The sequence below is a fragment of the Misgurnus anguillicaudatus genome, chromosome 16 (genome assembly GCF_027580225.2).
Source record: "Misgurnus anguillicaudatus chromosome 16, ASM2758022v2, whole genome shotgun sequence".
Classification (NCBI taxonomy): Eukaryota; Metazoa; Chordata; class Actinopteri; order Cypriniformes; family Cobitidae; genus Misgurnus; species Misgurnus anguillicaudatus.
The window spans coordinates 28,406,490-28,428,258 of record NC_073352.2 but is presented as its reverse complement, the minus strand read 5'-3'; the positions used below and the strand labels follow the sequence as shown (position 1 = coordinate 28,428,258).

Sequence of the window (21,769 nt, the reverse complement as noted above, 5' to 3'; positions counted from 1 at the left end):
TTTCTACATCATTCCGTGTAACCTCACACAACCTGATGAGCATCTCTAACATGAAAAAATAATTACAAATCATGTACGGCAGGGCAGGCTGCGAGATCAATGCTTCGTGTTAATCAATGATTGAAGCCTTTCCGCGGACTCTGGAGTTCTGGAGGGCACGTGGTTAAGCGCATGCGCGTCACACTGGGGAGCTTGGGGACGCAGCACAACTATCAAAGTCAGCGATGACAACAAAAGTTCTCTGTCAGTTTTCAACACTCTATATTAATTTAAAACTAGAGGAGAAACTGATGTACGACAAACCAAGTAGACACGACTTAAAATACTACAGAAAGACGTAATAATAGAATTATAATATAGGTCTTAACAAAATATTGGCCAGAATATTAAAGAGAATCATTTTTTCACAAAATATATATTTTAATATTTATTTAATTAGACGGAACAGAAATTATTCACATTATTTTTTATAGTTTTACTTCAAAATTTTAAATTAAAGAAAGCGCACTGACAGTCTAGTATTATGGTGTAAAACGATGTTAGAAACCTATATTACCTGATATGACCCTTTACCTTAATGAACCTAACCCTGATTCAGTCAAATTTTCACTTTATTCAAAACAGTTTTAATAAAATGATCAGTACGTGATCTGTCGAAACGTTTTTAAATGTGACCCGGTTAATCTGTGTACTCAAAACAGAGGTTTGACTTACGCGTGAGGCAGAGCGCAGTTCTCTAGAAACTCATCCGGGCTGTGCGGATCATGAGCGGGAGAGCGAAGAGATCCGCGCCGCTGTCCGTGGTGCTGAAGACCGCCGCGCACTGGAGACGCTTCGCACCATCGCCCAAAACGCGCCGGTGTGCCTTTGATCAACTCCTGCAAATCGCGCAGCGACGCGTTCCTGGATCGCCTATCCGGGGGGTGAGCGTGTGGCAGTGGCGCAGATGCCCGACGCACCGGGGATCTCTGAAGGAGATGAGCGGGAGAGGAGGTGGAGGGTGGGGAGGAGTAGGAAGAGGAGACACGGAGACCCTCGCCTTCGTCACACATCGGGAGAGCTCATGCTCCGCAGCTGATAAGAGACATTGTTTTATGAAAGTAAGCAACAAGTGGGAGAAGACAGTTTAACACTGACATCAACAAAGTGTGTGTGTGTGTGTGTGTGTGTGTGTGTGGAAGGGGGTTGTCCAGGAATGGTCATCTGACATCACACTGGGTCATTTTCTGTGTCCATTGTACATTCTAGGAAAATCCACAGGGAACCCCAGAGATTAATTAATCACACACACACACACACACACACACACACACACACACACACGCAAGCACAAACATGCACAAAGCCAAACTCGCCCATCTGTGCATGCAATCACTCAACTTCCTGCTGAAATCAAGGGCCATGATGTTTTCTCACCTCATTTGTATCTCTGAAAATCCATTCCAGACAATTTATCTCTGAAATCAATATTTCACTACAGGGGATTTTACTGGGGCATGTGCCTACTGTGCCCATGTATAAATCTCAAGTTTGTTTTTACTTGAACAATTTACTTGAATAGCCAGTGTCTTCTTTTGCATTGGTAATCGCAGCAAAAACGAAAATGCAACGTATTAACCCAATTCACGCAGTCACTTTACCCAAAAAGACGTGCAGAAATCCATGTCCGCGAGTGTCTGAATTTCCTTTATGGAGCATGCAGCACTGCAGACAGCTGGTTGGTAAAGCTGGTGGGTCAGCTGGCCTTCCAGCCTGACCAGCTTAAAAAGAGATTAAAACACATCTTGACCAGCTTGCTACACCAGCTAAAACCAACTCACCAGCTTATGCTGGTTTTAACAGGGTTTTTTTCACAGTAGGGTAAATATCTGTTATTTGCGTTTTGCTGTTTCTAAAAACTACAACCTGCTTTAGCCCTCACTCTTTTCATGGTGATGACATAATTAACTAACAATGCAAATGAGTAGATTTGTTGTGTTAATATGGCTCACAAAAATGAGAATTATTTTATACAAAGTGGAAGTTTTCTAAACAGGGTATAGATTAATCTAGGATTAGACATTAGTTAGGACATTTTTTACAAACAAACATTACTGGTGTGCATCTTGATATAAAAAACAATGGCACTGATATATGTTAAGATATGTCAGTGCAAGATGTTTTTAAATTAAAGCAGCCCAAAAAGTCTAAATCCTGCCGTTGAAACCGCCCCAAAATGTTTAACAAATTGTAATGCTACAATGTTTTGTTTTCAGTATATTGCACATCTGGGCCAGTTTAAATACTAAACAAGCCCTCTGGCCTGTAAAAGGTCATGTTAGACATTGATTGACATCACTGACGAGAATGAGACAGAAACTGTGCTAGCATGAAGCTAATGGATGCCAGGGCATTGATTCAACAGAGCCCTTCCTCAAATTTCTTCTAGTCTCTAAATATGAACCATCCTTTAGTTAAAGGTGCAGTGTGTAATTTTTAGAAGGATCTCTTGACAGAAATGCAAAATAATATAGAAAACTATATTATCAGGGGTGTATAAAGACCTTTTTATAATGAACCGTTAGGTTTTTGTTACCTAGAATGTGACGTTTTTATCTACACACACCGAGGGTCCCCTTACGTGGAAGTTGCCATTTTGTGACGCCATGTTTCTACAGAAGCCCTTAACGGACAAACTTTTTTACTAAGTTTCTCCAACGATGACATGTTTTTCCGGTGGCGGCTACCGTAGATCCTCTATGCGTTTCAAAAGCAAGGGGTGAGCAGTGGACTGAGCCGTTGGTTGCAATTCGCAACGTCACCACTAGATGCTGCGTAAATTTAGACACTGCACCTTTAAATCCGGAAGAAAGTAATACATTGTAAACCATGGTGAATCAAGGAGTTTTGAACAATGTTTGTTTATGTACTTTATGTATTCATTTTAAGAAAAATAACTCAATAATTGTATGAGTATGTTAGCCTGTATTGCTTCAATTCTGATCAGAAAAGCAAGATATTTAAATTTATCAGTTTCATACTGTATACATGTTACATGTAAGCCCAAACTTTCTTTCAGCTATACACAGATATCTATCATTTCGATCTTTCCATGTGTTTCTTGCACAGGCTGTGTCTGAGGACTAAGATGTGAAGTCAAACAGCTGGAGGCATTTCTACAGCAACTGTATTTCAGAGCACATGTTTTAAACAGCCACCGGCTGTGAAATAAACCATTTACTGTGAAAAGCTTTTGAAAAAGAAGACAACACAGAGAAAGAAAAGTTTTTTTTCTCACATATGCAAAATTCAGACCCTGACCTGACACCTCGTCTCTCTATCTCTGTGTGTTTGTCATATGTTCCCTATCATTTCAATTGCTTTCTCTCTCTCTCTCTATGGTGGACAGGCTACATGCATTATGTATAATGGATTGCTCTCTTTTGGTCAGCTGTATTTGGCCCGAAGTCTCCTAAAAGCTTTCACTCAATCTCATGCTGTTTGTATTTGCCAAGAAAAAACACATAGTACAAACAACAGAAGAGAACCTTTCTGTGAAGACTGAATATATTTAATGAAACTCAAGTTGTCCTAATGTATTGTAACGTATTCATAATGTAAAATAATTCATAGGTGTGCGTAAACCGCTCTAAACTTCATCTATCAGCAACTGAGACATTTAAGTAAAATAAATATATGTATCACAAACCCACTGAACAAGCTACACAGACGGTATGGCTGCAAAAGGTCCACATGCACCATTTAGGTACGGGTATGTATACATTTGTGATCCTGGACCACAAAACCAGTCACAAGAGATCATGTTCCATGAAGGTATTTTGTTAATTTTCAACCGTAAATTTATCACAACTTTTATTAGTGGATGCAGTTAAGGATTTCATTTGGACAACTTTTAAGGCGATTTTCTCAATTTCATTTTTCGCACCGTCCGATTCCAGATTTTCAGTTGACCCTTGGTTTTGGGGTCCAGGGTCACATTTCATCCCAATATGTACATCAGAGGTACTAATATGAACTCTTTAGGGGCAAAGCTGTACCACTGCATAAAAATCATAACATCATCTTATTCGTATCTTATAATATTATACCATACTTTGCACTTTATAATACTTTCTTTAAAGGTGCAGTGTGTAATTTTTAGAAGGATCTCTTGACAGAAATGCAAAATAATATACAAAACTATATTTTCAGGGGTGTATAAAGACCTTTTTACAATGAACCGTTATGTTTTTATTACCTTAGAATGAGGCGTTTCATCTACAAAGACAGAGGGTCCCCTTACATGGAAGTCGCCATTTTGTGCCACCACGTTTCTACAGAAGCCCGTAACAGACAAACTTTTTTACTAAGTTGCGGCTACCGTAGCTTCTCTATGCGTTTTAAAAGCAAGGGGTGAGCAGTGGAATGAGCCGTTGGTTGCAATTCGCAACCTGACCACTAGACTTCGCTACAATGTACACACTGCACCTTTAAAGCAACGCCAAAGAGTTTTTTTACCTTAAAATAACGTTTCCAAAAAAGTTTCAGTCATTCATCCACTCGAAACAGGGTGAACGGCACTTTCACATTCGCTTTGCAGCCCTCTATCGGCCAAAACCCCACTAAAGAAGTTTCCAACCGCCGGGTCGCGGTCCTGTAGTTCGAGTGAAAACTACAAAAACTTGCTTTACGGCAGACCTACAATCCAATCAAAGCCAGCGTTGCTGCAGTAGGCTAAATTATTTACGACAGTGGTAATGGACAATTCCGCTTCCAACCAGTAGGGGGAGCAAAGAGCAAAAACTCTTTAGTGTTGCTTTAAATATACTGTACTTTGCTGTAACATCTAAAACTTTATATTGGCTCCACATTCAGCATCATTCACCTGTTAGAAAGCAAATACAGATAAGTAGCAGCTACAGCTCAATACAGTCTCTGCAGAATCTTCAAATCCATCACTAGAGACCTAGAATAAAATATTATGAAACACAACAAATAAAAGATCACAGAAAACAACTCTAAAAGATGAGATACCTGGGGCAGCTGATCAGCACAGGAGCAGCTGTCAATCAAAACACTCCAGCCCAGCAGAGAGAAATGCAGCACATCACTCGGATCAATAAACTATCCAGCCGTTCAGCTCACCCTCCGCTGTGGTTTGACCCCAGAGTAACACTGAACAAACGTCAGTACTTTACTCACTGCTGTATTAGGTTATTCTGGTCTGGTTCTGTTCTGGGCCATCTGTTGTTTGCACAGGGTCAAGCGAGTTACCGGTTAAAGATCTGCGATGCTGAACCTCGAAGAACTCCTGAAGGACGGACTTCATACTTGTCAAGGTTTTCTGCATTCTGAATGTAGTTATTCATGAAGGCCCTCTTCTCTCCGGCCCTTACAATTAATCCGGCTACAGTATTGAATGTTGAACACAGTTGTGGCCACTGAAGGTCAAGGAGACTTAAGAGCCACAGCTGACTTCTGCTACATTTTTAAAGCATTCCTCTCCAAAAGATGCTCGGTCAGACACGAATGCGGTCTGTGATCCGAATGTGACAGAGAGACAGTCTATTGAGCTTGTGGGTGAAAGAAAGACAATTATCCACCCATCAAAAAGCATGAAGCTCACAATGGCTCCATTCCAAAACCTAGAAAGCAGTCTTCCTAGATAACATTTTAAACCACCATGGGTACACTTCTTATAGAAAGCCATCCATGCACACATCTTTTGGGTAAATTAAAAGGCAGCACTGTAGTATCTTTTGTAGATAATGTTGTTAGCTAATGTTAATGTCTAAATAGTTTAGTGTTCATTAGACCTACTACACACTTAATGTAGTGTTTCACAATGCCATAAAAGACCCATTTTTGGATGAATTTTTCTTTGAGGAACCAAAAATGGTTCTTCCGTGGCATCGCTGTGAATAACCTTTTAAGCACCTCTACTTTTAAGAGTGCACAGCACTACTACTGTGTGTTTTGCTTCAGTAGGTGTATTTTAAATAATGCAATTCCTACAACAGATATTTTATTTTAAAGGAATTATTTTAAAATGAGCTGAACCGGTGGTAGAGAAAGACATCAGAACACAGAAGTGCTGGTGCAAAGTGTATCACCTCATGGGAGACAGACTGTTAAACGTGTCTCTCTGATGGTGAAGGGAAGACTCTTCTGCTTGTTTAATTGCTCTCAGCTGCTCATGCATGGACAGAAACAGCTTTTAAGTAAATGATCTCATTCACCCCAACACTCGCTCTTAGCACAGAATGAGCTCTAAAATTTTGAATGAATTAAAGAGATATTTACACCAGTTTATGTGTGCAGATATTCTCACCATGGCTTCACAGCAGGTTGAAGCAGTGTTTGGAGCATTGACCTGCTCAAGATTCTGTATTTAGAAAGCCTCACTATTAAGAAAAGTAATGTTATAAAAGCACCATGGTCCTAAAATGTTTATAGTTTTCAGAGAAATCAACCTTCACACATTAAACTAGGTGAGTAGAATAAGTAAGAAATGATTGACTATGGGCCATGCATTGAATTATTCAAAAATAATTTATTTTCAAATAATTCAAAAGGGCGAAGTCAACTATTCCACTTATACCATGGTTACCACCAGTGTTAGGGGTAACGCATTACAAGTAACGTGCATTACGTAATAATATTATCGCCGAGTCAAAGTACTCCCATAAGTGCTATTACGCCATAAAATATAGTTCCTCTTTTAAATCCTCTTAGAAAAGCACTACGTTTTATTTTGTACCACCAAACTTGCTCGTATAACTACTCGTCTTAAATAGGAAAAACGTTGATGTGTTTGGTCACTTCTAACTTTATCTCTAAATGGTACCATTGAATGAATGGGGCTAAGGGCGATTTATAGTCGTGCGTAGGTCCTACGGCGTAGCAGCGACGGCGTAGGTTCCGCGTCGGTTTTCATTTATACTTGTGCGTCGCCGTAAGCGTCGACGTGCAAACACACGCGAAACCGCTGGTTGGCAGTAATCACGCGTGTAACCACAGTAGCAGCAGAAGTCGTCACAGAAGAAGAAGCTAAGTAACACAAAAGTAAAACAAAAGTAACTTAAAAGTAACGCAAGTATAACTTCCCATGAAAAGTAACTAAGTAACGCAATTAGTTCGTTTTTTGGGGAGTAACTTAATATTGTAATGCATTACTTTTAAAAGTAACTTTCCCCAACACTGGTTACCACATACATTGCTCTGGTAGTTATTTTTAAAACATTTGACAGGTTAGGTGCGCTTTACAGGAAAATAATCAACACCCATAGAACATTTCTCAGCCACTCATAATAAAGCATTCAACAGACACGTGGAATAACAAAAAAAGACTTTACATATTCAGAGCAGTTTTTTGGTGTAGAAAAACGACTGTATGCCGGTGTCATCCAGTGTAGAAGGTTGATATAAGAAGCACTTCTGAAAAACAGACATGGCATGAATGCATTGAAGGACATTCAGAGATCTGAGACCAGAATGAGCCGAAGTGTGCACCAGACCTTAAGTTCAATGCCAAACGTCTGGCTAAAGGAGATTTGAAGACTCAAGACAGGTCTGATGTCAACATAACAGAAGAAAAGATAAGCAGCATAGTCTGACAATGAAAAAAAAATGACCAATTATAAATTTAAGGCTAACTAATGCTTAATGTCAACAGCGTACACATACACACAAACGAGGATGAACATGAAGTCTTAAACTGGAGGATTAATAATTAATTTTTGTTAAATAAGATTTAAAGCTTAATTAACTCTGTCAAGACAGAACTTTTTTAAAAAAACTTTAAAAGAAAGAGGGAGAGAGAGAGAGAGAGAGAGAGAGAGAGACCCTAGCAATAATTTCAAAAAAAAAATGTAGCTTTATTTATATAAAACAACTGATGTCGGTCTGATTCTTGTGTTTTAGTTATTTATTTTATTTAACATGAATTTACTCATAAATCATTACATGAGATTAAAACTCTTTTACAATTGCGTTCTGTAAAAATGGCGCTATGGCGTTTCCCGCAATAAGTCCCGCCTCCATAACTCATATTAGTAATATGATTTGCTTTGCCTTTCTTGAGTCCCGCCTTTCTAACATACGTCGCTTTATGATTGGTTTATGTTTTACTCGCTAAAGTTAGGATGTAGGCTCAGGCTGCACTCGCCTTTAGCTCAGCCTGAACAAGACGCGATATGCATGATTATGCAGGCAGGCTAACTTACTGGTAGTGATGGCGAAGTGAAGCTTTCTTGAAGCAGTGAAGCTTTCAACCCAATTGTATCGGAAAAAGGTTCATTACTCGAAGCTTTTCAAATCAGAGCTCGATGAGGACATCTGCTGGTGAAAGTGCTGTATCACTGAATGTTTCACAACCAAACAACGTATTAATTATAGAAGCAAGAATTAATGGATTGACAAATTAAGGATAAAATAATAAATAAATGTAACAATATATAAAATACATGACCAAAGCATGTTCCATTTCATACGAAGGGTAACTCCAAACAAAAATAAAAATTAAATTAAGGATAAAGCCTGGTCTTAAAAGTATATGTGAACCATTTAAAAAAATATCATGGTATTAAGTGGTGCAGAAAATACTTTTTACTACTATCCAATATATATATTTTATATTATAAACTCACTATACAGTAATCGATTTCGTGTAACGCAATACTTCAATACAACCCATGAGGGCGCGCCACGTATCGCACAATTTAAAACCTTTGAATCAGATAACGAGGCAGTCACGTGGGTGTGAGTGAAACGAAAGGTGTGTTCGACATCGGGGGCACGTTCAATCTCACACCGGTGCGCAACGTTTTGCTACGGTTTCCGGGATGAACGACATGTTTCCTTGAAACGGTGTGCAACGGAATGCAACAGGTTTTAGAAGCGTTTTCTCTTGTTTGGTGGGTGTGTCAGAAATGTCGGCCCAATCAGCGGCAAGATGTATAAAACCACGCGATAGTAAAGAGACAGCTCGCTCAATGGGTTCACGTTGGAATGTTGTCTTTCATTCTGGACAGCAAGGTCAGTGACTGTAACATTGAGGGTCTTTTACAGTATTAGACACATATTTATAACAATTTCATCAGGCTCCAGAAACATTTAAAAAAGAACACAACGAATGTCCTCTCAGCTACCGTAGTTGCAACGCTTACGTCATCTCAACAGGGTGTTCAATGCATCACCGTTTAAGTTTAATAAACGTTGTGCAACGTTTCGTCGGGGCTGAACGCAGCCCGGCTGTGGCTGGATGTAACCGATCGGCGAGATTAGCCGCGTGCAGGCGGGGAGGAGCTGAAAACGGAGACGTGAAGTCGGACGCGCTGTGGTTCCCGTAGCTTGCTGCATTTACGTCAGACATGGCTGATCACGTGCCGTTTGCTTGCTTAATCGCATTAAACATGATTTGTAAGATGTAAACTACATAAAAAGTGAATTATACTGTTTTGAATGTCCGTGTATGAGCATGAGTGGAACTGAAGAGGCTTACAGCAGTGTTTTACAAGAATAAAGAGTTCAACATAAGCATATATTATTTAAATACCAATGTAGTGGGGTCTACGTTTTTTATCCATTTTATTTTGATGAAGATGACACAAGATAACATCGCGACTACATGAAAATAGCTTTAACTGTTATAAAAATACAGATTTGTGACCATTTGTGGAACTGAGGGCGTGAAAATAAACACGAAATACACGTGATTGTTGTCATGTGGTGAATCCAACCAATCGTGAAACAGCTGTGTCGTCATTACAGCCCGTGCAGCTCCTCTTCGCGAACTGCGCTGGCTTACTCAGGCGGCTGATCTCGAACCGCTCTCGCGGTACTTAAAAACCATATGACACAGTCACGTGCCTGCAGCGCCAGCTGAAGTCGGACAAAAGTTCTAACCAAAATGCACTGCTTCAAGTCAGCCGCCGATCGGTCTGCGCAGCGCCGCATGAAGTCGAACACACCTGAAGCTTCGGTCGTCATTGGTCACGTGATTTTGCCAGAACGAATCAAGATTCGATACAAAGCTTCAATGATAATCGGTTCATTTATTTTGACACACGCCTCGGAGCTTCGGTGTCACTGGTAACATCACTACTTACTGGTAGGTGAGTGAGGAAGAAAACATTATATTAACCGTTTTGTGCACAAAATACGGGACACGTTGTTTCACATAAATAATGATTCAGGGACAGTGTTTTTTTCATAGCAATCACACATGGAAAAAACTAAGGAGTATAAGTTAGAGCACACGAGCTGTCTGTATGCAGTTTAAAAGATACAAAATAAAAATTCGTTTGTGTTTTTTGTTATTGCTCTTGAATAAGTATAATGTTTTATCTTTATTTTCTGCTGAAGCAGATTGGGAGAAAATCTGAAGGTTCAGTATTTTACTTGCCCAGTCAGAATTTTCATTGGCATCACAAAAAGGTAAAAAATGCATATTCTATAACTTTATTTGTTGTTTTTGACATGTGTAACCTTAATAAACATTACACCCAATATTAAAATAACATTGTTTATGTCCCCACCAGTGTCAAAATCAAAAACTTGTCAAGATTTGGGTTGTAGTCAGAGGCATCCCTAACGTAACACACGTGGTCCGAAAATTAATTTAACCATCCGCAGAAATATATTTCTTAAATTAGACAAAACGCTTAAGTTAAACCATAATTATTCATCGCATGATAACAAAACTTTACAGACTTATCGTGCACTCCGTGCAGATCCTTTACTTCCGTTCTGTTGCTGTGGTTCTGAATCCTGGAGCTGCGGGTCTGCAGCGGGATTTTTCGATTCACCAGCCCACGTGCGAGCAGAAGAAGTAGCAGCCCTAGAACTGCCTGCGGGGCGGGGTTTGTGTTGAACTGCTTTGGGGAAAATCACGCAGGTAGGGATGCTTATTTGATAAACTGGTAATTAACATTAACACATTAACGCCACAGATATTATTTACAACACATCGTGATCGATAAATGAGGTTTTTTATGTTTTATTAATTTGACAGTACTAACACATTGACCGCTAAGTTACCCGATTTTAATCGAATCGAAATACCATAAACCTTCAAATGTGCTTTTACCATTTTATTTAAAATGCGTATGCGACTTTGCAAACAAACACAAGAACTTGAACGCGGATTAGAAAATATGCATGGCCACGTGCTGCTCCTTCGCGATAAACTAAGTTAATCAATATTTGAGAAAACTGTCAATCTGAATCGAAAACGTCAAATTGTTTAATCTAACGTTAGTGGTTTTCAATCCTTTTCTTGGTGACACATTGACCATTTATATGTCTCCCTTATTTAACTCACGAGCCCACGTGGACTTTGTTCATTTTAATGTATTAATAAGAGCAGGGGTCCTTAGAAGTTAGTGGGAGTACTAGGGGAGGAAAATTTCCAAGGACCCACATATAACCGTTGTTAAGCACATTTGAAAGAATACATCCGATTGGAATTGGATTTAAAGCTAATTACAACTCGCATCTCTGACGTGAGGAGAGGAAATTAACGTGAACTATCATCTGTACTCCGTTCAAAAAATGAGGCAACGAAAAGAACTGTACAAATTAAAAGTCATCTGAAACCATAACATTCAGTTTAGATCTGAGGTGTAGCTATTATATATAAACGTGACTGCGCGTAATGGCACATATTCACAGATGTTGGGATTTATACTGAACATACTGATCTATTAACTTAGCTGTTTCAAATTTAAATGCATATTTTAAAATATTTATTTATGTTTGAAGTATTTTGAATATTATTTTTCTTACATTCCATATTAATATTTCATATTTTTTATCTTAATATTCTTAAAAATTAAAATTGTGTTCTTAGAAAGGACAGTGACATAAAATGGTCTTAAAAAGACCAATTAACCGACCTATGAAAAGTAGCTACCGTGACATGCCTAATCCTGATATATCTGTAACTATTGACTCTGTGACTATTGACTCTGATGAAAGTATTGTGAAATTTCATAATTAAAGTTTACATTTAAAATTGCCAATTGTGATGAATAAAATGTATATGTTTGCTTTTATATTTGACTTTTGAATTATTGTGACACTTTACCCGCAAAATCATATTCGAACCTGCCCAGTCTGGAAACACTGCGTATGATTCCACAAAGCACCTTTAACATTCAAAGAACATTTCTGATTCACAAAAAGGCAGTTACTTCAGACTTTTTATTAGTTAGTCCAACAACCATCAGGTATTTTTGCTAAACAAACCTGGTAAAATACTGGGTCGGCAATATAAGAAAGCCTCTTTTTGCCCACAAAGTGGATCATGTGACATCACTATAATTAGCACTGCCAATATTATACTTGTTTTGTCTCTCTAAATTAATTTTACTGTACCTCTATTTGTGTTTCTTTCTCAGGTGAAGATGTTGAGAGGCGTATCCTTCAGAAGTGTTGGCAGGGCGAACAGCCGCATGACAAACATCTCTCCAGCTTCCTCACATAGGAATTCTATCTCTGATTTCAGCGACCTAAACAACAACAAATGTCATCTTGCACAAGATTTCAATCCCACCACTAAAACTAGTTGATCTCTGGAGTCGATTCTTTCATTTATTTTATTGGTTTTGTCTCTGACAGATTATTGCTTTCTACAAGACATACACAGATGTGTTCGGGCAGGGACCATTTAAAGATGCATTTTCATTTACAAGATGTTGTGAAATAGTATTTTATTTGTGTATTGTCCCAAATTCAGGGTGAAACAATTTTTAATGAAAACTACTTATATAGTGAATGCAATACATGCATTTATGGATTATTCACAGTAAGAACAGGAGTATTTATTTTATAAAATCAAATACATTCAATGTTGTGTCTTACAGATTCCAAACCGAAAGTTCTCCCCCGTGAAACGATTGCCAGGTACAAGCGAGGAGAGACACATCCGGTGTCAGCATTGTACCAGCTTTCTCAGGTTCTGCCATTTCAATTGGATCTAAAAGAAACCGTCACAACGGGTAACTGTCGATCTACGTCACACATTTGACAGATTGATAAACTTTGTGTATTTGACATCTGTGTACGTTTGTTTCGAGCAGCAGGAGTTACGGGGTTTTTCTTTGCGTTCTGTGCTGTGATCGATGGAGTCCAGTATAAGACCGGTATGGGCAACACAAAGAAAGAAGCCAGAGCCAAAGCGGCCGAGCTGGCCCTAGAAGAGCTCATAGTAGTTCTAGAGAATGATGGGACACCTTCAGAGGATTCCTTCAAAATTGGTAAGAATCTAATGATGATGATGCACAATTGTTACTAAAGTTCAACTCAAGAGCATTGTGTTAACAATTGCAAGGGTCAGTAAGTAAACTTCTGCATGCACAAACACAATGCATGCTTTGCTGCAGACACAAATAACATGCACTTAGGTTGAATGTTTTGTGTGTTTTTCCCAGAGGGAGCTCTGTCCATACGAGACAAAGATCCAGTCATTCCAGAAATCCATTCCAGAAGAGCTGTGTTGGGTAAATATAATTTTATTAATCATTAGAAGAAAAAATGGAAAAGATTCCCTGAATGCAAAAAAATGATAAAGTTCAGGCCAGATATGTTTTTAATGTTTCGATTGTATGCAGTAAATGCAACAAACTAATGCCAAATATCTGTGCATTTGTCCTTAAAGGCTCCCTAAGCAAATAATGTGCGATGTCACTTCCTGTTGCTGTTTGAACTGTTTTCAAACAAATGGAGCGTAGCTAACACCTCCCCCTCCCTCTCCCGTCCGTGCTTTCATGAACGCGCCCAACCCCCACCCCCAAATCCTTCTTGTCGTTTATTGGCTGGAACACTTTGTTATGTTTGTTGTGCTAGGTTTTAGGGCTGCACGATATATCGAAAATGTATCGCCGTCGCGATAACTGTGTATGCGATATGCATATCGCAGGGAGCTGCGATAACTTGCATTTATTTTACGTGTCTATCATTTGTGTGTTGCATGCTTAGATCGTCCAAATTACACCGATCAGAAGGTGGTTCCCACACACTTACTTTACTTGGGCGGCTCTCTCAAGTATATTAACAACTGCCCACGTATATTTAGCATCAAATTTTGTCTTTTTTTGTCCGTGATAATGACATTATGCGTGCGAACACGTCGTGTCTTTTCTGATGAGTTCGCTGTGCGTTCGCGTGCTTTCTGTTTCTCGATGAATTAGGTGCGACGCAAAGCTCAGTGTCACATTGAATCATTGTTTCCTTCCATGTTCCTGAACTTGATCATAGTTGTATCCATTAGAGGTCTTCACGGAAGGACACGAGTCTATATTTTGAAAGGTCCGTTGGGTCCGAGTCGGTTTCGTTTTAATTACTTCAGGTACCGGGTCTGTTTAAACCCAAGTCGATCAGAGATGGCCGTGAAGAGTCAGCGCTAACGCACTATAGCGCATGTGTAGTCTCAAGGGTGCCTCCGGTTTTTATGGCGATGAAAACTGGCTCTTGTTTATATAAAGTCACGGCCAAGCGCTGCACTTTCTTTCTCCTATTTTTATAATATAATTATTAATTAACCGTCTTTTTATATCCAAAATGTTTGCTACAAAGATGGTAGCAAATAACCAATGTTAATCCCAAGCCCATTGTACTGAACGAGCAGCTCAAACTGTCAAACAGTCATTATGTAAGCTGAATCTACATACTTTATATAGAGTATACTTTTGAATCTAAAGTAATGACGGATTAAGCGCTTTTAATCTGCCACAGAGGAATAGAAAGAGAGGCACTTTTACTGCTTCTACACAAACCTATCAACTTTATAATCTTTAGACCTATTTATAATCCATAGACCTGCATTGTCTATCATTAATATACTATACATTTTATTGTATAAAGTTAGTCTTTCTACACCTCTCACAATGTTAATAGATCCATTTAAAGGGGGTCATATTCACAAGTTCATTCAGCTTTGTTCATGTCAAAGAGAAAGGAAAGAGAGTTTGGAGTGGTTGGATTTATGAAATTAATATAAATATTCAATAAATCAAAGTACTGCGTTATGGTCACACATTACTAGTTTTTTGTCACATGTATAGCATAGTTTAATTACATCTTTAGAATATGCATTACCTCTTTATTTCATTACATATCTAAATGCTAAAATAAAAGCAAATAAAAAAAGAATTTCTCTAAGTAAGAATTATCGCAAGGCATATCGCCATCGCACCCACCAACAGAACTATCGCATATCGCATATTTTCTCATTATCGTGCAGCCCTACTAGGTTTGGCCACTATGTTGTTATTGCCGTTTGTCGAGCCTGAGCTGTCTACAGAGATCGCGCTTTTTTTACAGTTTGATCAGCGGTCAGGTAGGAAGCAGATAGTGAGGAGATGTTTGCTGTATGTAACAAAAAATGTTTTATGGTCTAAAACGCGTGAATTCGCTTAGAGAACCTTTAAGAGATGAACCATTACTCAGGGTTCCCACGGGTCCTTAAAATCCTTGAAAGTTTTTAAATCTGAAGGGGGAATTTCAAGGCCCTGGGAAGTTTCTGAAAATATTCATACATAGATACAGGTCATTAAAAGTGCTTGAATCTATTTTATGCAAGATGTTTTCTGGAAAAAAAATCCATATTATTCCCAATTAATCCATATATAATTTCTAGACTTTTAAGCACACGTGCTAGACTGTTCGCTTTAAATGCTTATATCTTCTCCATGTGAATGTTGACTCATACCAAAATGCTTTTTGGCATAATTGTGTTTGACACATGAAAACGTCTCGGGTTACATATGTAACTGTTGTTCCCTGTGAAGGGAACGAGACGCTGCGTCTCCCTTGCCATACTTCCTGCGTCCCCGTCTGTAGCAATATTTCAGATAGCGATATACTTCCTGGCTCCCGTATCACCCTGTCTTTGTCGTTAAGTATCACCATTGGTTGAATTTGATATACACATTCAGACGCACTTACCCCTGGAGGCGTCCCCAAAGTATCACTGCAGTGACCCAGCGCAAGTTCCCTCGAAAGGGAACTGTAACAATGTATCTTAAAAGGTAACACGATGTGATCTTGCTCTCACTTGAAATGTGTCCCCACATTTAGTCTAATTTAGTTTAATTTGAGGGTATTGGACTTGGAATGCCATTGAAAGGTCCTTGAATTTGAAGTTAACTAAGGTGTGAGAACCCTGAATTGTTTATTCACCTGAAATCTATTTGACTTTTTTCCATTAAATGCAAAAGGAGAAACGGGGAATTGTTCACAGTTTCTCCCCTTGAGTTCCATGGAGGATAAACCGTCTCATAGGTTTCAACGACATGTGGGTGAGTAAACAAGTGTGCAGAATTTCCATTTTTGTGTGAACTTTGCCTTAAGTTGACTAATAATTTCATTGTGGTTGACTTAACATAGAGAGGAAGAATCCTCTCAAGGATCAGGTACCCGTTGCGGTGAGGGAGATCTTTACCAAGCTAATGGACGGTTACCCAGAATTCTCTGCCTGTGGAAGAACAGTGGCTGCATTTGTCATGCAGTCCCGTAAGTCAACCTCACAGGAAGTCAGACCACAGCCTGGGATTGTGGGATTTCTATTAAGATGTCGTGTGACATAAAATGTTTCTCTATGGCCTCATACACACTGCAAACTTTCACTTTCTTTGCGGAAGTGAATTTCCTTAATGATCGTTCACGTGTGTACAAACAAGACTCACTTAGGTGCTCACTCACAAAAACTGCAGCACACACTAACGTGTGTTTGTACAGAACAGGACTAAGCATTAAAAGGTGAAGTGACAATCAAATTTACATGCATTGTGTACGAGGCCTTTAATCCTTACCTTAGAGAATCTGCATCGTCTAAATTATAATCACATTAGATTAACAAGGCAGGAAGTTGGATTTTGAATGACAGTTCTCTGTTTATTCAATGCGGGTTGTTTCTGAAGCCACAGGATGTGAGGTTATTGCTCTTGGGACGGGCAGTTCGAATACAAGCGCAAGTCCAGCACCCACAGGACGAATTCTGCATGATTCCCATGCGGTGGTAGTTGCTCGCAGATCACTGATGAGGTAAACCGTTGATCCGCTCATTTATGTCTAACGTCAAACATTTCTTATGGATGCAATAATCTTGCCTGATCTAATATTGGTCTATTGCTTATTTTAAGTACTTATTTTTTTTTTTTTTGCTGTAGGTTTCTGTACAAGAATCTGTTGCTGTTCTACAGCAAGAATCCCTCTCAGGTGGAGGAGTCGGTTTTCCAGCAGGACCAAGTCACTAAACTCCTGTGCTTTAAAGATAATCTCACTCTTCACTTGTACCTGAGCCACCTGCCCAGAGGAGCTGCACAGATCCCATCTCAACTGTACGCACACACACAAAATTGTCCATTATGAGAATGGTGATCTTATGTAACCACACATTAGACATGTTGGACCTTCAGGGTTCCCACGGGTCCTTGAAATCCTTGAAAGTTTGTGCATCTGTGAGGAAATTTCAAGGCCCTGGGAAGTTTTTGAAAATATACATACATAGATACAGGTCATTGAAAGTGCTTGAATTTATTTTAAGCACATGTGCTAAACTGTTCGCTTTAAATGCTTATATCTTCTGTATGCGAATGTTGATTCATACCAAAATGCTTTTTGGCATAATTGTGTTTGACAGATGAAAATGTCTCGGGTTACGTATGTAACTGTTGTTCCCTGAGAAGGAAACGAGACGCTGTGTCTCCCTTGCCATACTTGCTGCGTCCCTGTAACGCCATCTTTTGCAATATTTCAGATAGCGATATACTTCCTGGCTCCCGCGTCACCCTGTCTTTGTCGTTAAGCCTCACCATTGGTTGATATACACATTCAGATGCACATAACCCTGGAGGCGTCCCCAGAGTGTCACCACAGTGACACAGGGCAAGTTCCCTCGAAAGGGAACTGTAAAAATGTATTTTAAAAGGTAACGCGATGTAATCTTGCTCTCACTTAAATTGTGTCCCCACATTTAGTCCTTGAGTTTGAGGGTATTGGACCTGGAAAGTCCTTGAAAGGTCCTTGAATTTGAAGTTAACTAGGGGGTGGGAACCCAGACGTCATATTGGTGGTTTAATCTAAATAAATTTCATTGCTGTTTCTAAATGAATTTAAGCCAAACAATGATTGCATTTCTTGCTCTTTAGCCGCTTGAATCCGCTATCGATCTCTGCATGGGAGGTGAACAATCAGATCAGTCTTCATGTTGTGGTGGAGGGGAAGGTCTTCTCACAGTTCTCCAACTCATATGAACAGATGTGCTTGCATGTGGTCAGTATGTCTGCAACCGATAAGATCATGCAGTGGCAGGTGTTAGGCTTCCAGGGGGCGCTATTAAGCCATTTCATCGAGCCGGTCTACGTAACCAGCATCTTCATCGGTAAGTTGAAATATATCCTATATATATATATCATTATTCCTGCTCTTTTTCTCCATGTATACTCCACACCTGTCTGTAATGCACGTCAACTGCATGCTAATCTGAGGTGGAGACATTTGTCTTCAAAAGTCTATTTGCTATAATAGTAGTTTTTTTTACATGCTTTTCTAGCACATAACGTTCTGATTTTTGATATGAGATGCACTTGGACAACTATTGAATGTTTGGTTGATAATGTGTTGAGGTGACGAGAGCGGCAGTGATACGCGTGGCATGGAGATGGCAGTGAATCAGCGTGTAGATGGCATCACCTCAGCACTTCCCATGTATTACTGCGCCCACTGGCCGCACATCAGCCTGGTGACCTCGGCCATTCCTGCGGTAACACAACTCACTCAGAAATCCCTCAGTATGAACTGGAGTCATGGAGATCATTCAATTGAGGTGCTGGATGCTGTGGCAGGAAAGTCTACAGAAAAGTAAGTGCTGGAAATGTAAAGCATCCATGAATTAGTTTGTGCATGTGTCCATATGTCTTTTCTTGCGTCCATTTGTCTATCCACCTATGAATGCCCATTAGCTTGTCTTTAATTGATTTAGTTTATTTAACCATAAATCCTGTTTTATCATTTACTTGGTTTGTTTTGCATCATTGACATCTTATCTGGCAATTTTTTTGTTTTTGTTTTGGAAAGCGTTGGAAATGGTTATTGGAGTGTTTGTTGTATCTGAAGTCTTTTCTGTGTTTTTGTACCAGCTCTCCATATAAGAGCAGTCCAGCTTTGGCCAGTCGGCTTTGTAAAGCAGCCATGTTTAGTCGATTTAAATCGGTATCTAAAGAAGCCCAGAGGGAGGAGCTACTCAACACCGTCACCTACAGAGAGGCAAAGGTACTGCAGTCCTATTATTTAACCCTGACTATCCCACTCAATTCTACCTGATTTTGCCACGACGCCCACCAATTTTCATTGATAAAACCTCTCCATCCACACTTAAGAATGGAAGAAAGAACGCAATGCATAGCAATGCTTTAATGGTGTGATTGCATTTCTCACAGGCCACAATAGAAAATGCAGTAATCTCAGTATTCAATTGAGAAAAACAATTACAGCTATTGCTAATCTGGTAGTGACATAAATAGGGCTGTCACGGTTATTAAATTTGGTTGATGGTTAATTGTCTAATAAATTGTGACGGTTATGGCGATTAATTGCCTGTTTTAGGGCTTTGAGGATTAATTGTCTGTTTTATTGCTTTGACATTTAATTCTCATTAAATTCTCATTTATCTGGCAGTAAATATTAATACACATAATGCATATTTAAAAGTAATCTGATACTGTCTCGTATATACAGGTGCTGCAGCTCCCCCTTGTGTTTTTTAGAGAGATGTGCAATCATTGTGGTGATCTGAAATCATTGCGATTAGGGTCAAATGTTTGCGATGAAATGATTATTTAATCATTGTGACAGCCCTAGACATAAATGAACGTGCATACAAGTTGATCCGAATCTGTTCGCTATCATTTTTGTACTATTTAATATGATCTCTTTTTTTGTGGCACATGAAGATGATGGCAAAGCCGTACCAGGAAGCGAAAAATATCCTGAAGTCTCACCTGGCCAGGAAGGGCTACGGCCAGTGGGTGGAGAAACCGCCAATCAGTGACCATTTCAACATGTGAGAAAGCACTTGCAGACGCTGCAAGCACCTTAGTTATTTATTTGTTTCAATTGTTCGGTGTTGTGAATTTCTCGACTGTTCGCTTTGTTTGTTTTGTTTGGTTGTATTTATGGCACTTTCAGACCACCGAGATATACAAGAGATGTTTTTCTTCCCACAAGTACAAATGAAAAAATACAAAACAGGCTAAATAGAAAATATTTAACATTAGTAGAAGGAGTAGGTGAAGTTCTGTTTGTTTGTTTGTTCACAAAGTAAATAGAAATAAAAGATGTGGATTTTTGATTATGTTTTCGTTGTTTTACTGTGGGAATGTCATTAACTTAAATCTTTAAGCTACAATGTAGTAAATGACCTACAACATTTACAAAACATGTCAGAAGTGCTGTCTGTGTCTTTGTTGCGCACACATGTACATTACAATGACAGACTCTGTATTTTTCTTCACACTCTCAGAAATAAAGGTACAAAAGTTGTCACTGGGACAGTAACCTTTCAAAAAGGTACACCTTTGTACCCAAAGAGTGCATATTAAAACTTCAAATGTGCATATTGGCAGTTCAAACATACATATTTGAACCTAAATGGTACATATTAGGACCTTTTTAAAGGGTACTGCCCCAGTGACAGCTTTGTACTTTAATTTTTGACAGCGCAGGCCAAAGGTTAACTGGATTTCAATCAAAACCAAATTAGTTTTTTAATACCAATCAAATTCAAGACCCTGTTCACCCACTGGCTGACTCTCATTTATGATTGGACAGCTGGATGAATAACTTTTAACCTCAAAGCATGTGTGTTGATCACAGACACATTTTCACAGAGGAAATTACAGGCACAGAGTCAGTGATTGTAAAACAAATGAGGAGTTCAGGAGTTTTCCTGTAAATTAGCATTTTTATCAGACTTGTGTTTAGGTTCAGTAATTTCACTTGGCAATAAAAAGGTTATTTGAAAATGTTCATTGGTATTTACGCCGGGTACACACAAAAAGATTTTGAAAAAATTCAATGATAGTGTTTGGAATGATTTTCAAAAAAAATTCAAGGGGAAAAAAGGGTTTGGGTGAAGTCGTGGAGACAGCGGGAACATGGTCTGTACAAGATCACTTTGCATCAACTTCACTTTGTGGTGCGCCAAGACTGCTTCCATCATCACGCTTTCTGATTGGATATTGTTTCGTTTGACGTGATATTCTCGAGCGTGCATGCGTTTGTCTTTGGGTTTCCCCCACACATCAGGATTTCTGATCATAAATATTAAACATGTTTAATATTTACGATTCGCGATCGGGGCGGCCCGATTATTTTTTTGTGTGTACCCAGCATAACAAATAGGTCATTGAAATTTGCCACCACTTGTGATGTCAGAAGGGGATCATCTTAAAATAATACCACCCTTAAATCTGTACTATCCAGCCACGGCACTGCCATTTAGTGCAGAGATCAGCTCATTTAAAAGAACACAACCAAAAACACCACATTTTTGCTCACACCTACAAAGAGATAATTTTAAAATGCGCTAATAAATTATCTATATGGTATCTTGAGCTAAAACTTCACATGCATATTTTGGGGACACCAAAGATATATTTGACATATTAAAAATGTCCCCTTTAAACAAAATGTATCATATTGGCAACATTTTTATATCCAACATGATAACTGTACAATAGGGAGGTCATGTGAAGCGATTCATAATGAATTCTGTAACCTTCCCTTA

General features: G+C 39.0%; 2 protein-coding genes across 8 annotated transcripts in view; one reads left to right on the top strand and one right to left on the bottom strand.

Moving 5' to 3' along the window:
• trpc7b (transient receptor potential cation channel, subfamily C, member 7b) overlaps positions 1 to 10,825 on the bottom strand; it is a 94,183-nt gene extending 83,358 nt beyond the window's left edge. For 2 of the 5 annotated variants that reach the window (XM_055178077.2, XM_055178078.2), the window contains exons 1-8: positions 10,722 to 10,825; positions 7,497 to 7,591; positions 7,335 to 7,416; positions 6,311 to 6,383; positions 6,093 to 6,169; positions 5,014 to 5,552; positions 4,865 to 4,945; positions 715 to 1,074 (exon numbers count right to left, since the gene is read on the bottom strand). In XM_055178077.2, the coding sequence (XP_055034052.2) occupies positions 715 to 1,052 (338 nt within the window). In that variant the 5' untranslated portion in view covers positions 1,053 to 1,074; positions 4,865 to 4,945; positions 5,014 to 5,552; ... (3 more) ...; positions 7,497 to 7,591; positions 10,722 to 10,825. Of the gene's footprint in view, positions 1 to 714; positions 1,075 to 4,864; positions 4,946 to 5,013; positions 5,585 to 6,092; positions 6,170 to 6,310; positions 6,384 to 7,334; positions 7,417 to 7,496; positions 7,592 to 10,721 lie in introns of those variants that run through there. The other 3 variants (XM_055178081.2, XM_073854443.1, XM_055178082.2) reach the window with 3 other exon arrangements.
• On the top strand, positions 8,146 to 20,335 carry adad1 (adenosine deaminase domain containing 1 (testis-specific)). 3 transcript variants are annotated; one of them, XM_073854444.1, is made up of 14 exons: positions 8,146 to 8,206; positions 10,348 to 10,416; positions 12,381 to 12,525; positions 12,849 to 12,980; positions 13,062 to 13,238; positions 13,413 to 13,481; positions 16,200 to 16,280; positions 16,369 to 16,494; positions 16,902 to 17,025; positions 17,151 to 17,321; positions 18,132 to 18,364; positions 18,609 to 18,843; positions 19,122 to 19,254; positions 19,935 to 20,335. In XM_073854444.1, exons 3-14 carry the CDS (start codon positions 12,387 to 12,389, stop codon positions 20,046 to 20,048), a joined length of 1,734 nt encoding a protein of 577 aa, XP_073710545.1. In that variant the 5' UTR covers positions 8,146 to 8,206; positions 10,348 to 10,416; positions 12,381 to 12,386; the 3' UTR covers positions 20,049 to 20,335. The 3 variants fall into 3 exon arrangements, with proteins under 3 accessions (XP_073710545.1, XP_073710546.1, XP_073710547.1); XM_073854445.1 differs by having other exon boundaries at positions 8,195 to 8,210; XM_073854446.1 differs by lacking the exon at positions 8,146 to 8,206 and having other exon boundaries at positions 10,345 to 10,416.
• The last annotated feature ends 1,434 nt before the right edge of the window (positions 20,336 to 21,769 follow it).

Bases quoted from the DNA above. Each gene is read 5' to 3' on its own strand.
- adad1 (XM_073854444.1), top strand. From the start codon at position 12,387: ATGTTGAGAGGCGTATCCTTCAGAAGTGTTGGCAGGGCGAACAGCCGC. The intron at 17,026-17,150 runs GTAAACCGTTGA...TTTTTGCTGTAG, and splicing joins GCTCGCAGATCACTGATGAG to GTTTCTGTACAAGAATCTGT. The intron at 17,322-18,131 runs GTACGCACACAC...CTTGCTCTTTAG, and splicing joins GCACAGATCCCATCTCAACT to CCGCTTGAATCCGCTATCGA.